The 18,435-nt window shown below is 40.7% G+C and overlaps 1 protein-coding gene across 1 annotated transcript in view; it reads right to left on the minus strand.

The window, feature by feature from the left end:
* Nucleotides 1-412: 412 nt before the first annotated feature.
* wfdc1 (WAP four-disulfide core domain 1) overlaps nt 413-18,435 on the minus strand; it is a 36,552-nt gene continuing 18,529 nt past the window's right edge. The window contains exons 2-7 of the mRNA XM_060922917.1: nt 7,817-8,012; nt 7,492-7,575; nt 7,238-7,378; nt 2,635-2,685; nt 2,455-2,517; nt 413-2,032 (exon numbers count right to left, since the gene is read on the minus strand). Of these exons, the coding sequence (XP_060778900.1) occupies nt 2,462-2,517; nt 2,635-2,685; nt 7,238-7,378; nt 7,492-7,575; nt 7,817-8,012 (528 nt within the window). The 3' untranslated portion in view covers nt 413-2,032; nt 2,455-2,461. The remainder of the gene's footprint in view (nt 2,033-2,454; nt 2,518-2,634; nt 2,686-7,237; nt 7,379-7,491; nt 7,576-7,816; nt 8,013-18,435) is intronic.

The following is an 18,435-nucleotide window of genomic DNA, read 5'->3' on the forward strand; positions in this document are numbered from 1 at the left end:
CTATTTTAGTTTATTTTCTCTTCTCTTACTATTTTTAATTGTACATGAATGTCTGTTTATAATGTCTTTCTTCCTCTGTCCATTCACCCCAACACACCTTTTTTTTCAGTACAACCGCAATGCATGATGGGATATATTGCTTGGTACTAACCAAGCAATATATCCCATCATGCATTGCGGACCATCGGTTGTACACTACTTTTCACGGTGCATTGTATAGGGTGTAATAATTCTCACTATACATTCAGACAGCACTACAAAATGGCGAACTCACGATATAGTTAGTGGGTGATTCTGGACACAGGGATTGAGTCCAAAGTTCTCTATCTCCAGCTGCAGATTACAGGATCCCCAAATATTCCCAAGCCTAATGACTGTAAATAATTTGCAGTAATTACAATGGAGGAATTAATACAATATAATTTTTTAATGTTAAAATTATGCCTGGTATGTCTCTGTGCAGACGTGTTCTTTGGTTTTGCCAGAGCCTGGTAAAGTGTGTAAGGGTACATGTACAGTGCCAGTCAAAAGTTTGGACACACCTACTCATTCATAGCGTTTTGTGTGTTTTGACTATTTTCTACATTGTAGAACAATACTGAAGACATCAAAACTATGAAATATCATATGGAAGATGTATGGAATTATGTGGTAAACAAAAAGTGTTAAAAGAACAAAATATGTTTCACATTTTAGATTCTTCAAAGTAGCCAGCGTTTACCTTGATGGCACTTTGTACACTATTGGCATTATCTTAACCAGCTTCATGAGGTAGTCACGGGCGGCAAGGTGGTGTAGTGGTTAGCACTGTCGCCTCACATCAAGAAGGTCCTGGGTTTGCAGCCAGTGAGGGCCTTTCTGTGTGGAGTTTGCATGTTCTCCCCGTGTCTGCATGGGTTTCCTCCGGGTGCTCCGGTTTCCCCCACAGTCCAAAGACATGCAAGTTAGGATAATTGGTGGCTCTAAATTGACCGTATGTGTGAGTGTGAATGGTTGTCTGTGTCTATGTGTCAGCCCTGTGATAACCTGGCGACTTGTCCAGGGTGTACCCCACCTCTCGCCCGTAGTCAGCTGGGATAGGCTCCAGCTTGCCTGCGACCCTGTAGAACAGGATAAAGTGGCTAGAGATAATGAGATGAGATGAGGGCCTTTCTGTGTGGAGTTTTGCATGTTCTCCCCGTGTCTGCATGGGTTTCCTCCGGGTGCTCTGGTTTCCCCCACAGTCCAAAGACATGCAGGTTAGGCTAACTGGTGGCTCTAAATTGACCGTGAGTGTGAGTGTGAATGGTTGTTTGTGTCTGTCAGCCCTGTGATGACCTGGTGACTTGTCCAGGGTGTACCCCACCTCTCGCCCATAGTCAGCTGGGATAGGCTCCAGCTTGCCTGCGACCCTGTAGAACAGGATAAAGCGGCTAGAGATAATGGATGGATGGATGGGTGAGGTAGTCACCTAGAATGCTTTTCAATTAACAGGTGCCTCGTCAAAAGTTAATTAGTGCAATTTCTTGCCTTCTTAATGTGTTTGAGATCAAACAGTAAATAATAATACAGTAAATAGCCCTATTCCACAACTGTAGTAATCCATATTATGTCAAGAACCACTCAACTAAGTAAAGAGAAACAACGTCCATCATTACTTGAAGCCATGAAGTGTCTTTTAATGAATAAAAATAAAGAAAAACCATTGAATTAGAAGGTGTGTCCAAACTTTTGACTGGAACAGTATCTTTGGTAGATTCTCAAGTTCAGCATACAATAAATATTTTAAATAATTTGAGAACAAGTACTATTTTTACTAAGCAGTATGTTTCTACAGTATGAGAAAGTTGTGAAGATGCACACTGGTGCATCAAGCTGGCAACCTATAACAATCTGTGTGGTGTTTTTGGAGGTAGGAAATGCGGACTTTAAACATAAAGCATCAAATAACAGCTTTGTGAACTGTTACAGCTTTGTTAGGACATCCAGTTTCTGCAGAAGTGTTTGCTGGTTTTGTTTTGTAGCATAGATTCTGTCGGGTTATGGAGGTCACCTATAAAAAAAACAAGAGCATATTCATGTAAAAGATTAACATTGTATTGTTAAATATTATTACAATTTTATTATTACCCAATGTGTTGCACCACAATGCCGACCCATGTTCATGCCGACAGATAACCCTCATTTAGTTTGCATCATAATTGGATACACTGAAATCCATGGACAATACAGTATAACGCAATAGCGCTGTCATAACAAACTTGAGTCAATGTGAATTTCTCATAGTGTTGAAGAAAGCAGATTTGTGCCTTCTAATCCTCATTGGATTAGATGTTAGATTAGAAGTATTGAGATATAACAGCCATATTGGCATATAAAAAAATCTCAAGATCCAGATCAATTTTATTTAGCTCACAATGATGAGTGAGGAACATTTTTACTTTGTCATTCTCAAACAGCAACAAAAAGCCTGACCTGCTTTTCAGCCTAAGTGTTTGTGATGTTTCTCATATCCCACTGCAAGGTTGGAGTTGCTTCCTGTTAGGAAGAAGCAGCAAAGATTAAAAACAGAATTGTGAGTTGCTCAGGGTCACACTTGGATGTTTCCTCCATAAGATCAATATACTGTAGGCATGAATTAGTGGTCACACTAACCCAAATAATCCTTGTGATCTTTGAAGTACTTGTGCCTCAGGCTACGACCATCTAGAAGGAGAATAGTGAGAGTAGATAAGGTACAACAGGTTGTTCACACTATTAAATTGATAACATTATAGCAAGAGTTTAATCTATTTAATTAGCTGGGTTTCACAAATGTAAATCCAGCCACCATGTTTGCTTGTCTATTGGACTGCAGAAATGTGTGGTGGTCTGGGAAAACCCTTCAAATAAAACCGTATGTAGTCATACATCATCAGTAAGCGCTTTAAACCGGTCAGGTCATGCTTACTGAAGATGAATTAATGAATGAATATGTACACTCATGGTTCATGGTATAAGGAACAATGGCATACCTGTTCAATCCATGACAGAGCATGACACACTTGTACACACATTCACACTTGGGGGAAATTTAGTAGTCAGTCAATGTACCTACAGTGGTGCTTGAAAGTTTGTGAACCCTTTAGAATTTTCTAGATTTCTGCATAAATATGACGTAAATCATCAGATTTTCACACAAGTCCTAAAAGTAGATAAAGAGAACCCAGTTAAACAAATGAGACAAAAATATTATACTTGGTCATTTATTTATTGAAGAAAATGATCCAATATTACATATATGTGAGTGGCAAAAATATGTGAACCTCTAGGATTAGCAGTTACTTTGAAGGTGAAATTAGAGTCAGGTGTTTTCAGTCAATGGGATGACAGTCAGGTGTGAGTGGGCACCCTGTTTTATTTAAAGAACAGGGATCTATCAAAGTCTAATCTTCACAACACATGTTTGTGGAAGTGTATCATGGCACAAACAAAGGAGATTTCTGAGGACTTCAGAAAAAGCATTGTTGATGCTCATCAGGCTGGAAAAGGTTACAAAACCATCTCTAAAGAGTTTGGACTCCACCAATCCACAGACAGACAGATTACATACAAATGGAGGAAATTCAAGACCAATGTTACCCTCCACAGGAGTGGTCAACCAACAAAGATCACTCCAAGAGCAAGGTGTGTAATAGTTGGCAAGGTCACAAAGGACCCCAGGGTAACTTCTAAGCAACTGAAGGCCTCTCTCACATTGGCTTATGTTATTGTTCATGAGTCCACCATCAGGAGAACACTGAACAACAATGGTGTGCATGGCAGGGTTGCAAGGAGAAAGCCACTGCTCTCCAAAAAGAACATTGCTGCTCATCTGTAGTTTGCTAAAGATCTTGTCTGTGAAGATTCTCAGTCATCCAGGTCATAGTAAACTGTGGGTGGTAAAAGAGAGCAACTGGACTTGCTTGAAGATTCTTGAAGACGTTTCACCTCTCATCCGAAAGGCTTCTTCAGTTCTGAAGAAGCCTTTTGGATGAGAGGTGAAATGTCTTAAAGGATCTTCAAGCAAGTCCAGTTGCTCTCTTTTACCACCCACAGTTTGCTAAAGATCACGTGGACAAGCCAGAAGACTGTTGGAAAAATGTTTTGTGGACGGATGAGACCAAAATAGAACTTTTTGGTTTAAATGAGAAGCGTTATGTTTGGAGAAAGGAAAACACTGCAGTCCAGCATAAGAACCTTATCCCATCTGTGAAACTTGGTGGTGGTAGTATCATGGTTTGGGCCTGTTTTGCTGCATTTGGGCCAGGACGGCTTGCCATCATTGATGGAACAATGAATTCTGAATTATACCAGCGAATTCTAAAGGAAAATGTCAGGACATCTGTCCATGAACTGAATCTCAAGAGAAGGTGGGTCATGCAGCAAGACAACGACCCTAAGTACACAAGTCGTTCTACCAAAGAATGGTTAAAGAAGAATAAAGTGAATGTTTTGGAATGGCCAAGTCAAAGTCCTGACCTTAATCCAATTGAAATGCTGTGGGAGGACCTGAAGCGAGCAGTTCATGTTAGGAAACCCACCAACATCCCAGAGTTGAAGCTGTTCTGTACAGAGGAACGGGCTAAAATTCCTCCAAGCCGGTGTGCAGGACTGATCAACAGCTACCGGAAACGTTTAGTTGCAGTTATTGCTGCACAAGGGGGTCCCACCAGATACTGAAAGCAAAGGTTCACATACTTTTGCCACTCACAGATATGTAATATTGGATCATTTTCCTCAATAAATAAATGACCAAGTATAATATTTTTGTCTCATTTGTTTAAGTGGGTTCTCTTTATCTACTTTTAGGACTTGTGTGAAAATCTGATGATGTTTTAGGTCATATTTATGCAGAAATATAGAAAATTCTAAAGGGTTCACAAACTTTCAAGCATCACTGTATCTGCAGGTTTTTGGACAATGGGACGAAACCAGAAAACCCACACAAACATCTGGAGAACATAATGAAATACTAAACAGAGAACAATCTGAACTCCTGATGGTACCAGGAAACTATGCATGTAGTCTAAAATAATTATACTCCGTACAGTATAGTTCTGAGAACCAGAGACTTTCCCATCTGTATTTTGTTCATATCTCTTTACCAGCTGGTAAATTACTTTTCTTATTCCTTATTACTTGACTAAATTGATCAACACAATGATCAATACATTTTCTTATCGTCTTACTGTTGTGTTATTTGGTTAAGTACAATATATCTTGTCTATGATGGAACATTGTTAGCAGTAATTCAGAAATTGTTTCCTTCCTCCCTGCACTTACTGTACCAGTTGGCAAAGATGGTCTACCAGTTTAACCAGATTGGCCTGTGTTTTGGCAACTGGACAGACCAAGCTGGATTTTTCAACAGGGTCAAGCAAATATACCGTACTGCGCAAAAGTCTTAGACTCCTATTTTTTTTCATACAAACTTTCTATAGATTTCTATTTTATGACTTTTACACTAGGTGGCATGGTGGTGTAGTGGTTAGCACTGTCACCTCACAGCAAGAAGGTTCTGGGTTCGAGCCCAGCGGCCAGTGATAGCCTTTCTGTGTGGAGTTACATGTTCTCCCCATGTCTGTGTGGGTTTCCTCCGGGTGCTCCGGTTTCCCCCACAGTTCAAAGACATGCAGGTTAGGCTAATTGGTGGCTCTAAATTGACCGTAGATGTGAGTGTGAATGGTTGTTTGTCTCTATGTGTCAGACCTGTGATGAACTAGTGACTTATCCAGGGTGTACCCCCCCTTTCACCCATAGTCAGCTGGGATAGATTTCAGCTTGCCTGCGACCCTGCACAGGATAAGCAGCTACAGATAATGGATGGATGGACTTCTACATTATCGAGTCAGTACAAAAACTTTTAAAGTTCCAAACGTTCATTTTCCAGCACAAAATTAAATGTTACAGAAAAAAAGTTTGTATGTGAGCAACATATTACATGAGAGAGCACTTTTCAGATTAAAAAAGAAAACATAATGAAGGCTGCTGGGTTTTGGTGCAAAATTACAGTAAGAAGCGAGTGTGACAGTCAAAGTGTCCAGAAGAACTGTGGCTGGTTCTGTAAGATACTCAGTAAAACCTACAGCTCATTTCCTTATAAAACTGCACTCGCTGTACCTGAGACTCCTTTTTTTTTTTTTTAAAAAAAGCAAAGGGTCGTCTCACACCAAATATTGACTTTGTTTCATTTATTATGGTTTACTGCTGTTTATAGTATTTTTTAAATGTTGAAACATTTCATTTCATTATTTTTAAGCCATTTTTGGTCTACAACATTTCTTTACATGTGCCGAAGACTTTTGCACAGTATTTTAAGTTCTAGCATATTAAAATCAGGTAACCCCTAAAAGTGAAAAGGGAGCTCTGTGAACATTTTGACACCTGGGATTTGATTACAAACTGAATTGATTCGGCTTAAATATATGACTATAGTATTAGTCCGTAACATGACCAAATAGGGGTGGCACGGTGGTGTAGTGGTTAGCGCTGTCGCCTCACAGCAAGAAGGTCCTGGGTTCGAGCCCCGGGGCTGGCGAGGGCCTTTCTGTGTGGAGTTTGCATGTTCTCCCCGTGTCCGCGTGGGTTTCCTCCGGGTGCTCCAGTTTCCCCCACAGTCCAAAGACATGCAGGTTAGGTTAACTGGTGACTCTAAATTGACCGTAGGTGTGAGTGTGAATGGTTGTCTGTGTCTATGTGTCAGCCCTGTGATGACCTGGCGACTTGTCCAGGGTGTACCCCGCCTTTCGCCCGTAGTCAGCTGGGATAGGCTCCAGCTTGCCTGCGACCCTGTAGAAGGATAAAGCGGCTAGAGATAATGAGATGAGATGAGATGACCAAATAGTGACCTTACACTTAGCTCGAAATATTTTAGGCATCTTGACTATTTAACACTGAGTTTATTAAACAGGCTTCTTACCCATAACTTACATGATCTTGCAGAGGTGAATAAAATAGATAATTAATTAAAAGCAAGACCAAAAAGTAAATAAACACATAGTCATATCATTTTGGTGAAAAAGTGTATATTTATAGTTTCTTAAAGTAGAGATCATAGAGTATGTTATTGACAGAAAAACCCAGTGTTGACCAAAGCCTGATTATTTGTCTTATTTCAGCTATTTACCAGAATTCAACCACAGTGACATCTGATAGGTTTTCCCAGACCACCACACAAATATGATGATGGAAGAACAGGATATGAGAGAACTGAGCTGTCAGGCAGATGAATTCAGACCTGAGTTTCCCCGTTGTTTAATACACTGGCCTCGGTTGGGGATGCCCGCAGAGGGGTTTCCAGGGTTGATGATGTGGCATTCATATCCGGTAGGACAGTGTAAGGGCTCATCCCCATCCTCTGTAGTGCTGCACGCCTCGGCTACAAACACCACACAAAATACCAGCATGTTGGTAGATAAAGATAAAAAACCCTGTTATATGATCAAGTTGGTGGTGTATTAGAGGTATGGTGTTGTGATGATTAACACTCACCCTGAAGAACCTCCTCAGGTCCATCTAAGAGCCAGCCGTTTCCACCAAGCCACCGAGGCTTTGGCTGCACCAACCAGTCCAGCACTGATCAATAGACAGAAACACATTGTGAGTATACTTACATAAAAACTACAAAAAAAAAGTACTACATATGAAATTTGTGGCTTCATTTAACTATAGTTTAACAGTTCTGTTGTATGCCTGTAATATCATCATTTCCAGAGAAATGCAGCAAAAATAATTAGATGTTACTCCTTGCAACTTCCACATTTTTTTTTCTGTGCTTCTGATTGATGTCTGCATGCATGTGAGTGCGTATTCCTACCAGGTGGAGGCTGAACTGACTCTAGACATGCGTAGATGCAGCCATTGTAACAGCAGCGTTTGTGTCTCACACACTCCGAGTCTGAGCGGCAGCCGGCCACCTCACACGCCCGCTCGGGAAGCCTCTGAGGTGGAGGTGGGCACCGATCATTCTTCTGGTGTTGAGTGGATTGGGAGTGGTTTGGGTATTCATAGTCCTGGGGAGAAAATATAGTAGGCACAATCCTTATTAAATTATACATTCTTACAAATAAAGGGTGGGGCGGCACACTGGTGTAGTGGTTAGTGCTGTCGCCTCACAGCAAGAAGGTCCAGGTTCGAGCCCCGTGGCCGGCGAGGGCCTTTCTGTGCGGAGTTTGCATGTTCTCCCCGTGGGTTTCCTCCAGGTGCTCTGGTTTCCCCCACAGTCCAAAGACATGCAGGTTAGGTTAACTGGTGACTCTAAATTGAGCGTAGGTGTGAATGTGAGTGTGAATGGTTGTCTGTGTCTATGTGTCAGCCCTGTGATGACCTGGCGACTTGTCCAGGGTGTACCCCGCCTTTCGCCCGTAGTCAGCTGGGATAGGCTCCAGCTTGCCTGCGACCCTGTAGAACAGGATAAAGCGGCTACAGATAATGAGATGAGATGAGACAAATAAAGGTACTGAACTGTACTGTTCCTTGTTGCTAAAGTGGTGCCATCAAGGGTATGTCTTTTGTATCTTTAGTATGCAGTATGAGAAGGTACACATTCTCTCCCTTTTATTTGCTTTTTGAGTAAAGCTTTAACAATTAACAATGGTAATACAGACATTATTAATGGTCCTTAAGGTACGGTTGTGTAGCTTAAATTGTTTTTAAAGTTCCACAATATTTTACATTACATTAATGGCTTTAGCAGACGCTCTTATACAGAGCAACATACAACATACCCAGAGCAGCCTGGGGAGCACTTGGGGGTTAGGTGCCTTTTGTCAAGGGCACTTCAGCCCTTCCTACTGGTCATGGAAATTGAACCTGCAACCTTTTGGTCACAAAGCTGCTTCTCTAACCATTAGGCCATGGCTTCCCCGATATAGATACTATATCACATTTCCAGGTCAAAGATGCATCCTAAAGGTACAGAAGCTGTACCTTTAAGAGTACCACACCAGTGACAAAGAAAAGTACAGTTTCCTATGTTTATTTCTGAGAGTCTACAGGAATAAACGTAGCATTTATTCTTGAAGAAGAAGCCTTTATTTGTTACATACACACTCAAGCACAGTGAAATTCATCCTCTGCATTTAACCCATCTAAAGCAGTGAACACACACACACACACAGCGCAGTGAGCAGCCATACTACAGCACCCAGGGAGCAGTTAGGGGTTAGGTACCTTGCTCAAGGGCATTTCAGCCCAAGGCCGCCCCATGTTAACCTAACTGCATGTCTTTGAACTGTGGGGGAAACCGGAGCACCCGGAAGAAACCCACGCAGACACGGGGAGAACATGCAAACTCCACACAGAAAGCCCCCCATCGGCCGCTGGGCTCAAACCCAGAACCTTCTTGCTGTGAAGCGACAGTGCTACACCACCCACTACACCACCCAATGCCCAATCTGACATTTCTAACAGCGTACTTGTATATAGATAAAGGAAATATCTTTGGCTTTGACAAGATGTCACATATCATCTTAAACATTTTTTTATTTGTTCCTCATCTACATGCACCAAATGTGTTTTTGGTTTCGAGGTTTGGAGTTAAACCTGGCATCATCATGTCCTATAGATGGCGCCATTTGTACTTTGCATAACTTTGGCTTGAACGTTTTACCTTCGTAGGTTCATACTCATTTCTCACAGTACTGTATTATCCAATGTCTCAGGTGAATAATATTTGTATATCTATCTCACTGTATTCTGAAAACTGTGTAATGAGCTCCATAATTATTTACATAAATACGGAATTCTGCTCAGATGAATCATGTTTAGAGGCCCCCTTTCCCTGTAATACTGGGGCGTAGGCTGTGCTGTAGCTCTGCCAGGGATTTGCACGCATGTGAATCAAGATCTGTAAAGCAGCCATATATGCACTGCTTTCAGTTCACTGAGCTTGGCATTCTTTCTGTGCTTTTAATGGAAAGGTGAAGCGGGGAACCCCTCTGAGGTTAAAATTCAGGACAAGAGATTTACTGTTATTACTGTTTGCCTACATATGGCATAATAGAGACACTGTTCTTAATAAAAGGGGAAAAAAGCCATAGGGATTTGCACTAGAATTTCCTTTCTCGTTGTACAGGAGTTGAAGGATGTGAGCTAATTCCACAAAGGCTCTACTTTGAAAATGGGCTAGAGCCATGTTTCCAGGAAGAGGTACTGTTTAGGCCAGAACAGTCTTGGACTCTGTCTCACAACCTCTCTATTATCCTTTCTTTTAGCCTGACAAAGGTCCAGGACTGCTTGGCAGTTGTCCTCTGAATATGGTAAAATGTAATTCAACCTATGTTCTGCAGGTTGTATCTGCTCTGAATGTAGATACAGAGGTGGCTTTGTGTCAGAGTGCCAGTGTGCTTTGTTGAAGGGTTGCCAGGTCTGTGTGACATAAGCATCCCAATGACAACTCAAAACTACCCCAAAATCCGCAGCTGTCAATAAACCCTGACAAATTCTTTTAAACCATGTGCTCCAAAGTCATAATATTTATAAAGTAACATCTATTTATCCTGCAAAATAGTGATATACCGTAAGTAATCTAATGAATAAAAAATAATCCCACCCTTAAAAATCAACCCGAGGAAAAACTGTGGACTTGGCAATCACACTAGCTTTCTTTTTCGTACGTATTTTTCATACGCGCTACATCTGAGACATGGCAAACTACAATCGTGACATATTTTTCAATCAATGAATTGTTTTGATAAAGTTGGGTGATGAAAAACATTTTTCATACAAAAGACATAGCGGATGAGTGACTCGTCTTCAACTTGTTCAATGTCATGCTAGCTGAATGGAATATATCTGATATACCATGAAAAAAGCTGGCCAATATTATTATTATTATTATTATTATTATTATTATTATTATTATTATACATACACATTCCTTTCAGGTGTTCAACGCGTCTTTCTCTTTCAAAATTCTCTCAAAATCTTCCATATTTAACGAAGCAAACCGGGCAGCCATGTTTGTTTGCAAATTGTCACAGTCGCTCGCTGAAGTTTTATGTCTCCGACGTGTGATGTCATGTTGTCTTGACAACCATGCAATATTGTAAACCATATTCAATGCCCATTCTCCATTGGGTAGAGGGATGTAATACACGTAGGATAAGCAATATGCTAACAATATTGCATGCTATCAAACCAAATAAATGAAACCCGCTAGAAGGGAATAAAATACATGTTTTTATTTCATCGAAAAAATGTCCTGTCTGCATAATAAGTAAATAATATTGGCTGGCTTTTTTTCGTGGTCTATCAGATATATTCCATTCAGGTAGCATGATATTGAACGAGTCAAAGACTCATTCACTATCATACTAGCTGAATGGAATATATCTGATAGACCATGAAAAAAAGCCAGCCAATATTATTATTATTATTATTATTATTATTATACATACATACTCTTCATATCAGCATTCTCAAAGGCCAACGCTAGCTTACCCGCGACTCGGTGCTGTTAGCACGGCAGTCCAATTACCTTCCACCCAGCATAGCAGTAGCATTAGCAAAGGCCAACGCAAGCTGACCCACGACTCAGTACTGTTAGTGCAGCAGTCCAGTTACCTTCTAGCTGGTGTAGTGTTAGTGCAAGCCATTGTTAGTGCAGTCAAGCCGATTATTATTATTATTATTATTATTATTATTATTATTATTTTCCCTGTGTAATTTACTTCGTTACTTTTAAAATCAACATCAACAACTACACACAGCGGAGCGACCTGGCAGCCAAAATTCTCTCAATATCTTCCGTTTTAGCGAAGCAAACCTTGCAGCCATGTTTGTTTACAAACTGTCACAGTCACTTGCTAGTGCAGAAGTTTTACATCTCAGATGTGTCTCTTTTCCAGTTTTTCAATTTCCGTTGGTATGTTTTTCTCTGGGGCGGCACGGTGGTGTAGTGGTTAGCGCTGTCGCCTCACAGCAAGAAGGTCCTGGGTTCGAGCCCCGGGGCCGGCGAGGGCCTTTCTGTGTGGAGTTTGCATGTTCTCCCCGTGTCCGCGTGGGTTTCCTCCGGGTGCTCCGGTTTCCCCCACAGTCCAAAGACATGCAGGTTAGGTTAACTGGTGACTCTAAATTGACCATAGGTGTGAATGTGAGTGTGAATGGTTGTCTGTGTCTATGTGTCAGCCCTGTGATGACCTGGCGACTTGTCCAGGGTGTACCCCGCCTTTCGCCCGTAGTCAGCTGGGATAGGCTCCAGCTTGCCTGCGACCCTGTAGAAGGATAAAGCGGCTAGAGATAATGAGATGAGATGAGATGTTTTTCTCTTGTAAATATGCGTGAAGAATATATAATGAAGTTTTAGTAGCCTTTCGGGTGTTCAGCGCGTCTTCAGTTTCAATGTATTTATTTAGTACTTAAACCTAGCACTGGATTAGCCTTGTCTTCTCTCGCTCCCGGCCAACAAAGAAATGATTCTGCGCATGTGCAGCAGAAAAGTTTTGTCACTGGATCTTCACATGAGCTATGATGTGTGATGTCGTGTTATCTTGACAATGTGTAATATTATAACAATATTGCATGCTCATTCTCCATTGGGGAGAGTGGCATAATACATGGAGGATAAGCGATATGATAGCAACATTACATACCATCAATAAACCCACTAGAAGTGAACAGAATGCATGTTTTTATTCCATGGAAAAAGTGGCCCATATGTATAATAATTCCCAATATTTCACTCCGATGACGTCACTCCCAGTGTTTTCCCGCTGACTGGATGTGCATTGTCAAAATGGTGAACTAGTTCAAAATTAAAATTCGTTTGATTAACCTGCATATTTTTTTGTGGATGTGTCTATATAATATAAAGAACATTACATGGTCTCGTGACCGTGTAATATCACACACACACACACACTTCCATCCATCCATCCATCCATCCATCCATCCATCCATCCCTTTTCTTCTGCCTATCTGAAGTCAGGTCACAGTAGAAGCAGGCTAAGCAGGGTATTCCAGGCATCCCTCTCCCAGGCCCTCCTGGGGGATTCCAAGGTGCTCCCAGGCCAGATGAGATGTATAATCTCTCCAGTGTGTTCTAGGTCTACCACGAGGTCTCCTCCCAGTTGGACGTGCCTGGAAAACCTCCAAAGGAAGGTGCCCAGGAGGCATCCTAATCAGATGCCCAAACCACTTCGGCTGACTCCTTTCGACATGAAAGAGCAGTGGCTCGACTCCAAGATCCCTTCGGATGTCTGAGCTCCTCACCCTGTCTCTAAGGGTGAGTCCAGCTACCCTACAGAGAAAGGCCATTTCAGCCGCTTGTATCCGCGATCTCACCCTTTCGGTCACTACCCAAAGCTCATGACCATAGGTGAGGATTTGAACATAGATTGACTGATAAATCGAAAGCTTTGCCTTCCAGCTCAGCTCTCTCTTCACCACGACAGACTGGGATATTTGCATTTGCAAAAAATGATTTTTTGTTTACCACATGATTCCATACATGTTCCATATGTTATTTCATAGTTTTGATGTCTTTAGTATTGTTCTACAATGTAGACAATTATCAAAATCCAGAAAAACCTATGAATGAGTCGGTGTGTCCAAACTTTTGACTGGTACTGGATATCAGCTGTTCTACAAATGTTAATCTTCATAAGGACCTCATTCACAACTCCATACATTTTAAATTCTGTTAAAATACCGATTACCTCTTTTGAGTGGCAAGTGAGTTTAAAATGTTTTTTTTTTTTTTGACAGATTTAAGCTGATATTCCATTGATTTGCTCACCTTTCTTGATTGTGAAGCAGCGTGCTCACTGCCACATTTAGCTCCATAGAGTTATTATTGCACTTAGCAGACTTCCCAAGTGACCTGTATCTGGCAGGTCAGACCCACAAAATGAGATCCAAACCAGCTGACCCACCAAGACATGAAATAACCCCCATCAGAAAAATCTTAAGAGTAATGTCAATGACCTGTCAGGATCTATAGCAGAGCTCACATGTGGAGCGAAGTGCCATACTAAAGAGAATATGGTAATGTATCAACTTGATTTTTGATGGCTTTTGCGACCACAGGGAATGTGGTGATTTTATATGCACATATGTAGTCACGAAAACACACAAACCTTAAGTAATCACAAATGTATTCTGATTCATATAACCACACATTACACTGATTTCTTTTTATGCTGATTAAATACTAATTCAAAGCAGAGTATGTTAATTTTCAGTAAATAATATCTCATCTCATTATCTCTAGCCGCTTTATCCTGTTCTACAGGGTTGCAGGCAAGCTGGAGCCTATCCCAGCTGACTACGGGCGAAAGGCAGGGTACACCCTGGACAAGTCGCCAGGTCATCACAGGGCTGACACATAGACACAGACAACCATTCACATTCACACCTACGGTCAATTTAGAGTCACCAGTTAACCTAACCTGCATGTCTTTGGACTGTGGGGGAAACCGGAGCACCCGGAGGAAACCCATGCGGACACGGGGAGAACATGCAAACTCCGCACAGAAAGGCCCTCGCCGGCCACGGGGCTCGAACCCAGGACCTTCTTGCTGTGAGGCGACAGTGCTAACCACTACACCACCGTGCCGCCTCAATAAATAATAAATGAAGTTAATTCTATTAAAAGTAATAATAAATTGGTTTATGAATGATCATAATTACAGTAAAATACAGCAAAGACATTGTTTATACTGAAGGTTGTTTTCTGCTAAATCACATGCGTATTAGTGTATTATTCTGACTCTAGCACCTGCAGTGTTTTCATACTGTGTGTTGTAAGACCACGTTGAATTAACCAATTGTTCATTCTGACAGAGGTGGACAGTAATGAAGTACATTTACTTGAGTATGGTACTTAAGTACACTTTTTGAGTATCTGTACTTTACTTGAGTATTTTTTTTTTGGAAATTTATGACTTTAACTTCACTACATTTGAAAGACAAATATCGTACTTTTCACTCCACTACATTTCTGTCAGGGTCCTTGTTACTCGTTACTATGAAGTGGTTTTGAAAATGGATGTTTTTTTCTTTTCTTTTCTAAAACGTGATTGTTTTTTTCGCAGGTGACACTGAGACAGCCTATCAGTAATCACTAGGGTCACGTCACATCCATAGACTGTATAAAATCAAGTTCAATGATTTCTCAGCAGCATTATTTGAACTCAATCAGTTGATGGCAGAACAGAAGGAGGCAGTTCTTCTGGAGCATGCACACACCCATGGCCCATGAACCCATGTTTCAGTTTTCTGAAAGGATTAAAGATTAATTTCATTTTAAACGTTTGCTTTGTTTACCTAAAATGAACCACATCACAGCCTACAAAAACTTGCTGTCCAACCTGTGGGAGCATATCTAGGTATAGAAATGCTTTATTCCAAGAAAAAGCTTGCAATGACGTTTTATGTGCTTTAAGAGCTAGCGATAATGTTGCAATAGCTATGCAGTCTGGTTAGTCAAAAGACTTTCTATGGATTTGCCCGCCAAGTTACCACAGCCTTGTCCATGGCTAACATTAACACATAGCTAGTTAAATTGGACACTGTTAGTTAGCATGTAAAAATGGAGTTACGCTAACATGAATAACATTAACTTAGCTGAAGTCCTTTCAGAAATATGTTTTAGCATAATCCTGCCAAATAAACAGAAAGTAGAAATCTTTCTTTTCTAGTAGAATTAGATTCCCAATATAATTTCGAGTTTGAAAAGAGTTTGCTAGCATGTCAGGTGGAGTTTCACTGACTAGCTAGCTTAACGTTAAACCACCATGATGGCACAGCATGCGTTCACTTTGTGAATTCACATTTCTGTCTTTGGTATCGGCATTAGGTTTTGTAAGCATTGTGGCAATAATACAATGATGCGTTGACAGAAAATGTACTTTTAATACTTAAGCATTTTTAAAAGCAAGTACTTCAGTACTTTAACTTAAGTATAATTTGACTGTACAACTTTCACTTGTATTGGAGTAACATCTGACCAGTGGGATCTGTACTTTGATTTAAATAATGAAGTTGGGTACTTTGTCCACCTCTGCATTCTGGAGTGTTTTACATGCCGACTTAGTACATTTTATCAAGCCATTCTGATTTGGGTAGTGTTAGAAGCTGCAGTGAGCATATTCTTTTTTTCAAATTATACGGAGTAGCAGACTGGTCGAGGCCACGAGTGGTTTGTTTGCTTGCACCTGCAGCCTGTATTAGACTTAAACTTGATTTGACCCCAGTCAAATTTTGAATCATGTATTGTACACTCTGAATGCTGTGTTGTTTATAGCATACCCCTTCTTATCATATGTTTTGACTCTTTCTGAATTGACCATTCATACTGGAAAATTTGGCTCAGGTGTTACAAAATCTGAGAAGCGCGAAATGTATTGCCCAATAGAAAATGCTGAAGTGGTATGACGTGACATGTTAACCAGTGAAATTATTTGTATACTCTGTGTTTTCTTTTTGAGACAGTATAAAATAAGAACTTTTTGAGTCTGTTCACTCTGCAGACCGAACACGGCTTTTAATATTTGATTTAAGAAAAGTCTTAACCTTTCTGCAACCTCTTGGACTTGCTTGGAGAGTTGGAGAGTTTCCATGACAGGAACCCGACTATAAGTGAAAAACAATGTATCTCAAACACTTGACCACTGGACAACAAAATTTGTATTTTTATTTACATAAATGGGTTTTTATCCGGCACTTATTTTTAATCTGCTTTTTAAAGAAATAACGTCGGATTATTTCCTAACACATTTTACACTCATCGGGAGCTCCACTTTTAGGCAGTGTCTAAATATATATTCTCAGCTTAAACTTGCTGATAAGTGTTTTTGGACCAATTAACAGCTTATTAAACAAGTACATATGTGTATATATACATATATAGGGCCTGTACATCTTCTGGTATGTATGTGGTTAGTTGATTGGACACCTCTGCCGGTCATGCTGACAAGTGATGAATGAAATCTGGTCTTTTCATTCACAACAGTCTGACTACTCGACCACTTCTGAAACTGCTTTTTGGCATTTCACATGAGATTTTTTGATTGCTTTGACAGGGCCCATGTGTTTACAAGCCTACAGATATATGACAGCTGCTGTCATTGCATACATGTACATATGCCAGTTAGTCTTTCGAATTATTAATCTCTACCATACATAATTTATATCTCATGTGCACGATTGGTCATTTGTGTAATCATATCAGATTATGATGGACCAAGTACAAGTACACCAAAGAAAAAAAAAGCATGTGCATTCTAAAATGAAGTTCAATAAAGAGTGGTCTTTTGCATTCCTGTGTATACAGCCTGTGAAAGATCAGCCAGGCAAAGCTTTCTGCACAGTAAGTATATATATTATTTTTAATCATTTATTGACATGATCTCAGTCTAATACTTAAATTTCCCTTTATGTTACAGGTTTGTAAAGAGATCCATATGTTGGAAATATCCCAGTGTTTTAATGTCCCTAAAATCTAGATCTGCATCTGATAGACTCTAGTGTAGGCTTAGAACAGCCTAATGTCTGTAATGATCTCAGACTAATGTGTGATTTATCAAATGTCAAGGTCATTGCCCTGTCAAAATAAACACTCCTTGGTGCTGTCAGATACTAAACATGTGCTGTTATAAACTGTCAGCAGATACACCATCCACTAGAGCCCTGCACTCCCACGGGACCCTCCGCAAAGCAGTGTGGCGCAGGACAAATTTTGAAAGCTCATTGTGGGCACGGACAGGAGTGGAAGTGCACATATACGGGCACGAGCGGGAGTACACATATGCGGGCACAGACGGGAGCGGTGATAAGCTGCAGTCCCGCTAACTAAAAATGTGTTTTAAACAGGTTACACAGTGACGGTAGGCTTGACTCAATGCTATCCCAGAAATCCTTCCTGTAATATGCAAATTTGGCTGTCCAATCAGAGGCAGCCAAATTTGCATATTACAGGAAGGATTTCTGGGATAGCATTGAGTCAAGCCTACCGTCACTGTGTAACCTGTCTCTCTGATTAGAGTTGTAGACTAACTCAAACAGTAAATCACTTCACTCATGGTTCTTTTGCTAGCTCTGCTTTGCAATAAAAAAAAAAAAACAAATTGGTACCAAGCAAGCCCATTCACTTTTTTATGCTGATCAGAGAATTACAATGGCTTCTCATGTGACAAAAATGTGCGATTCACGATTAAATATTTTAATCGCTTGACAGCGCTTATTATTAGAGACACTACATGCTGAATTCAGAAACAATGTAAATAATAACAAACGTGAACGTGAGCTGTAGATATTTATACTCAAATCCACTCAAAGTAGGGGGCGGGGCACCATCACACTGTGTCAAGACAAGAACTTCCCTGAGAAATAACGTGAATGTCTGCATCATGCGGGATTTGCGGGCGGGAGCGGGACAAAATATGGCAGGCGCGGGCGGGAGCAGGACTGAAAATCATAATTCTTTGTAGGCGC

The sequence above is a fragment of the Neoarius graeffei genome, chromosome 6 (assembly GCF_027579695.1).
Source record: "Neoarius graeffei isolate fNeoGra1 chromosome 6, fNeoGra1.pri, whole genome shotgun sequence".
Classification (NCBI taxonomy): domain Eukaryota; kingdom Metazoa; phylum Chordata; class Actinopteri; order Siluriformes; family Ariidae; genus Neoarius; species Neoarius graeffei.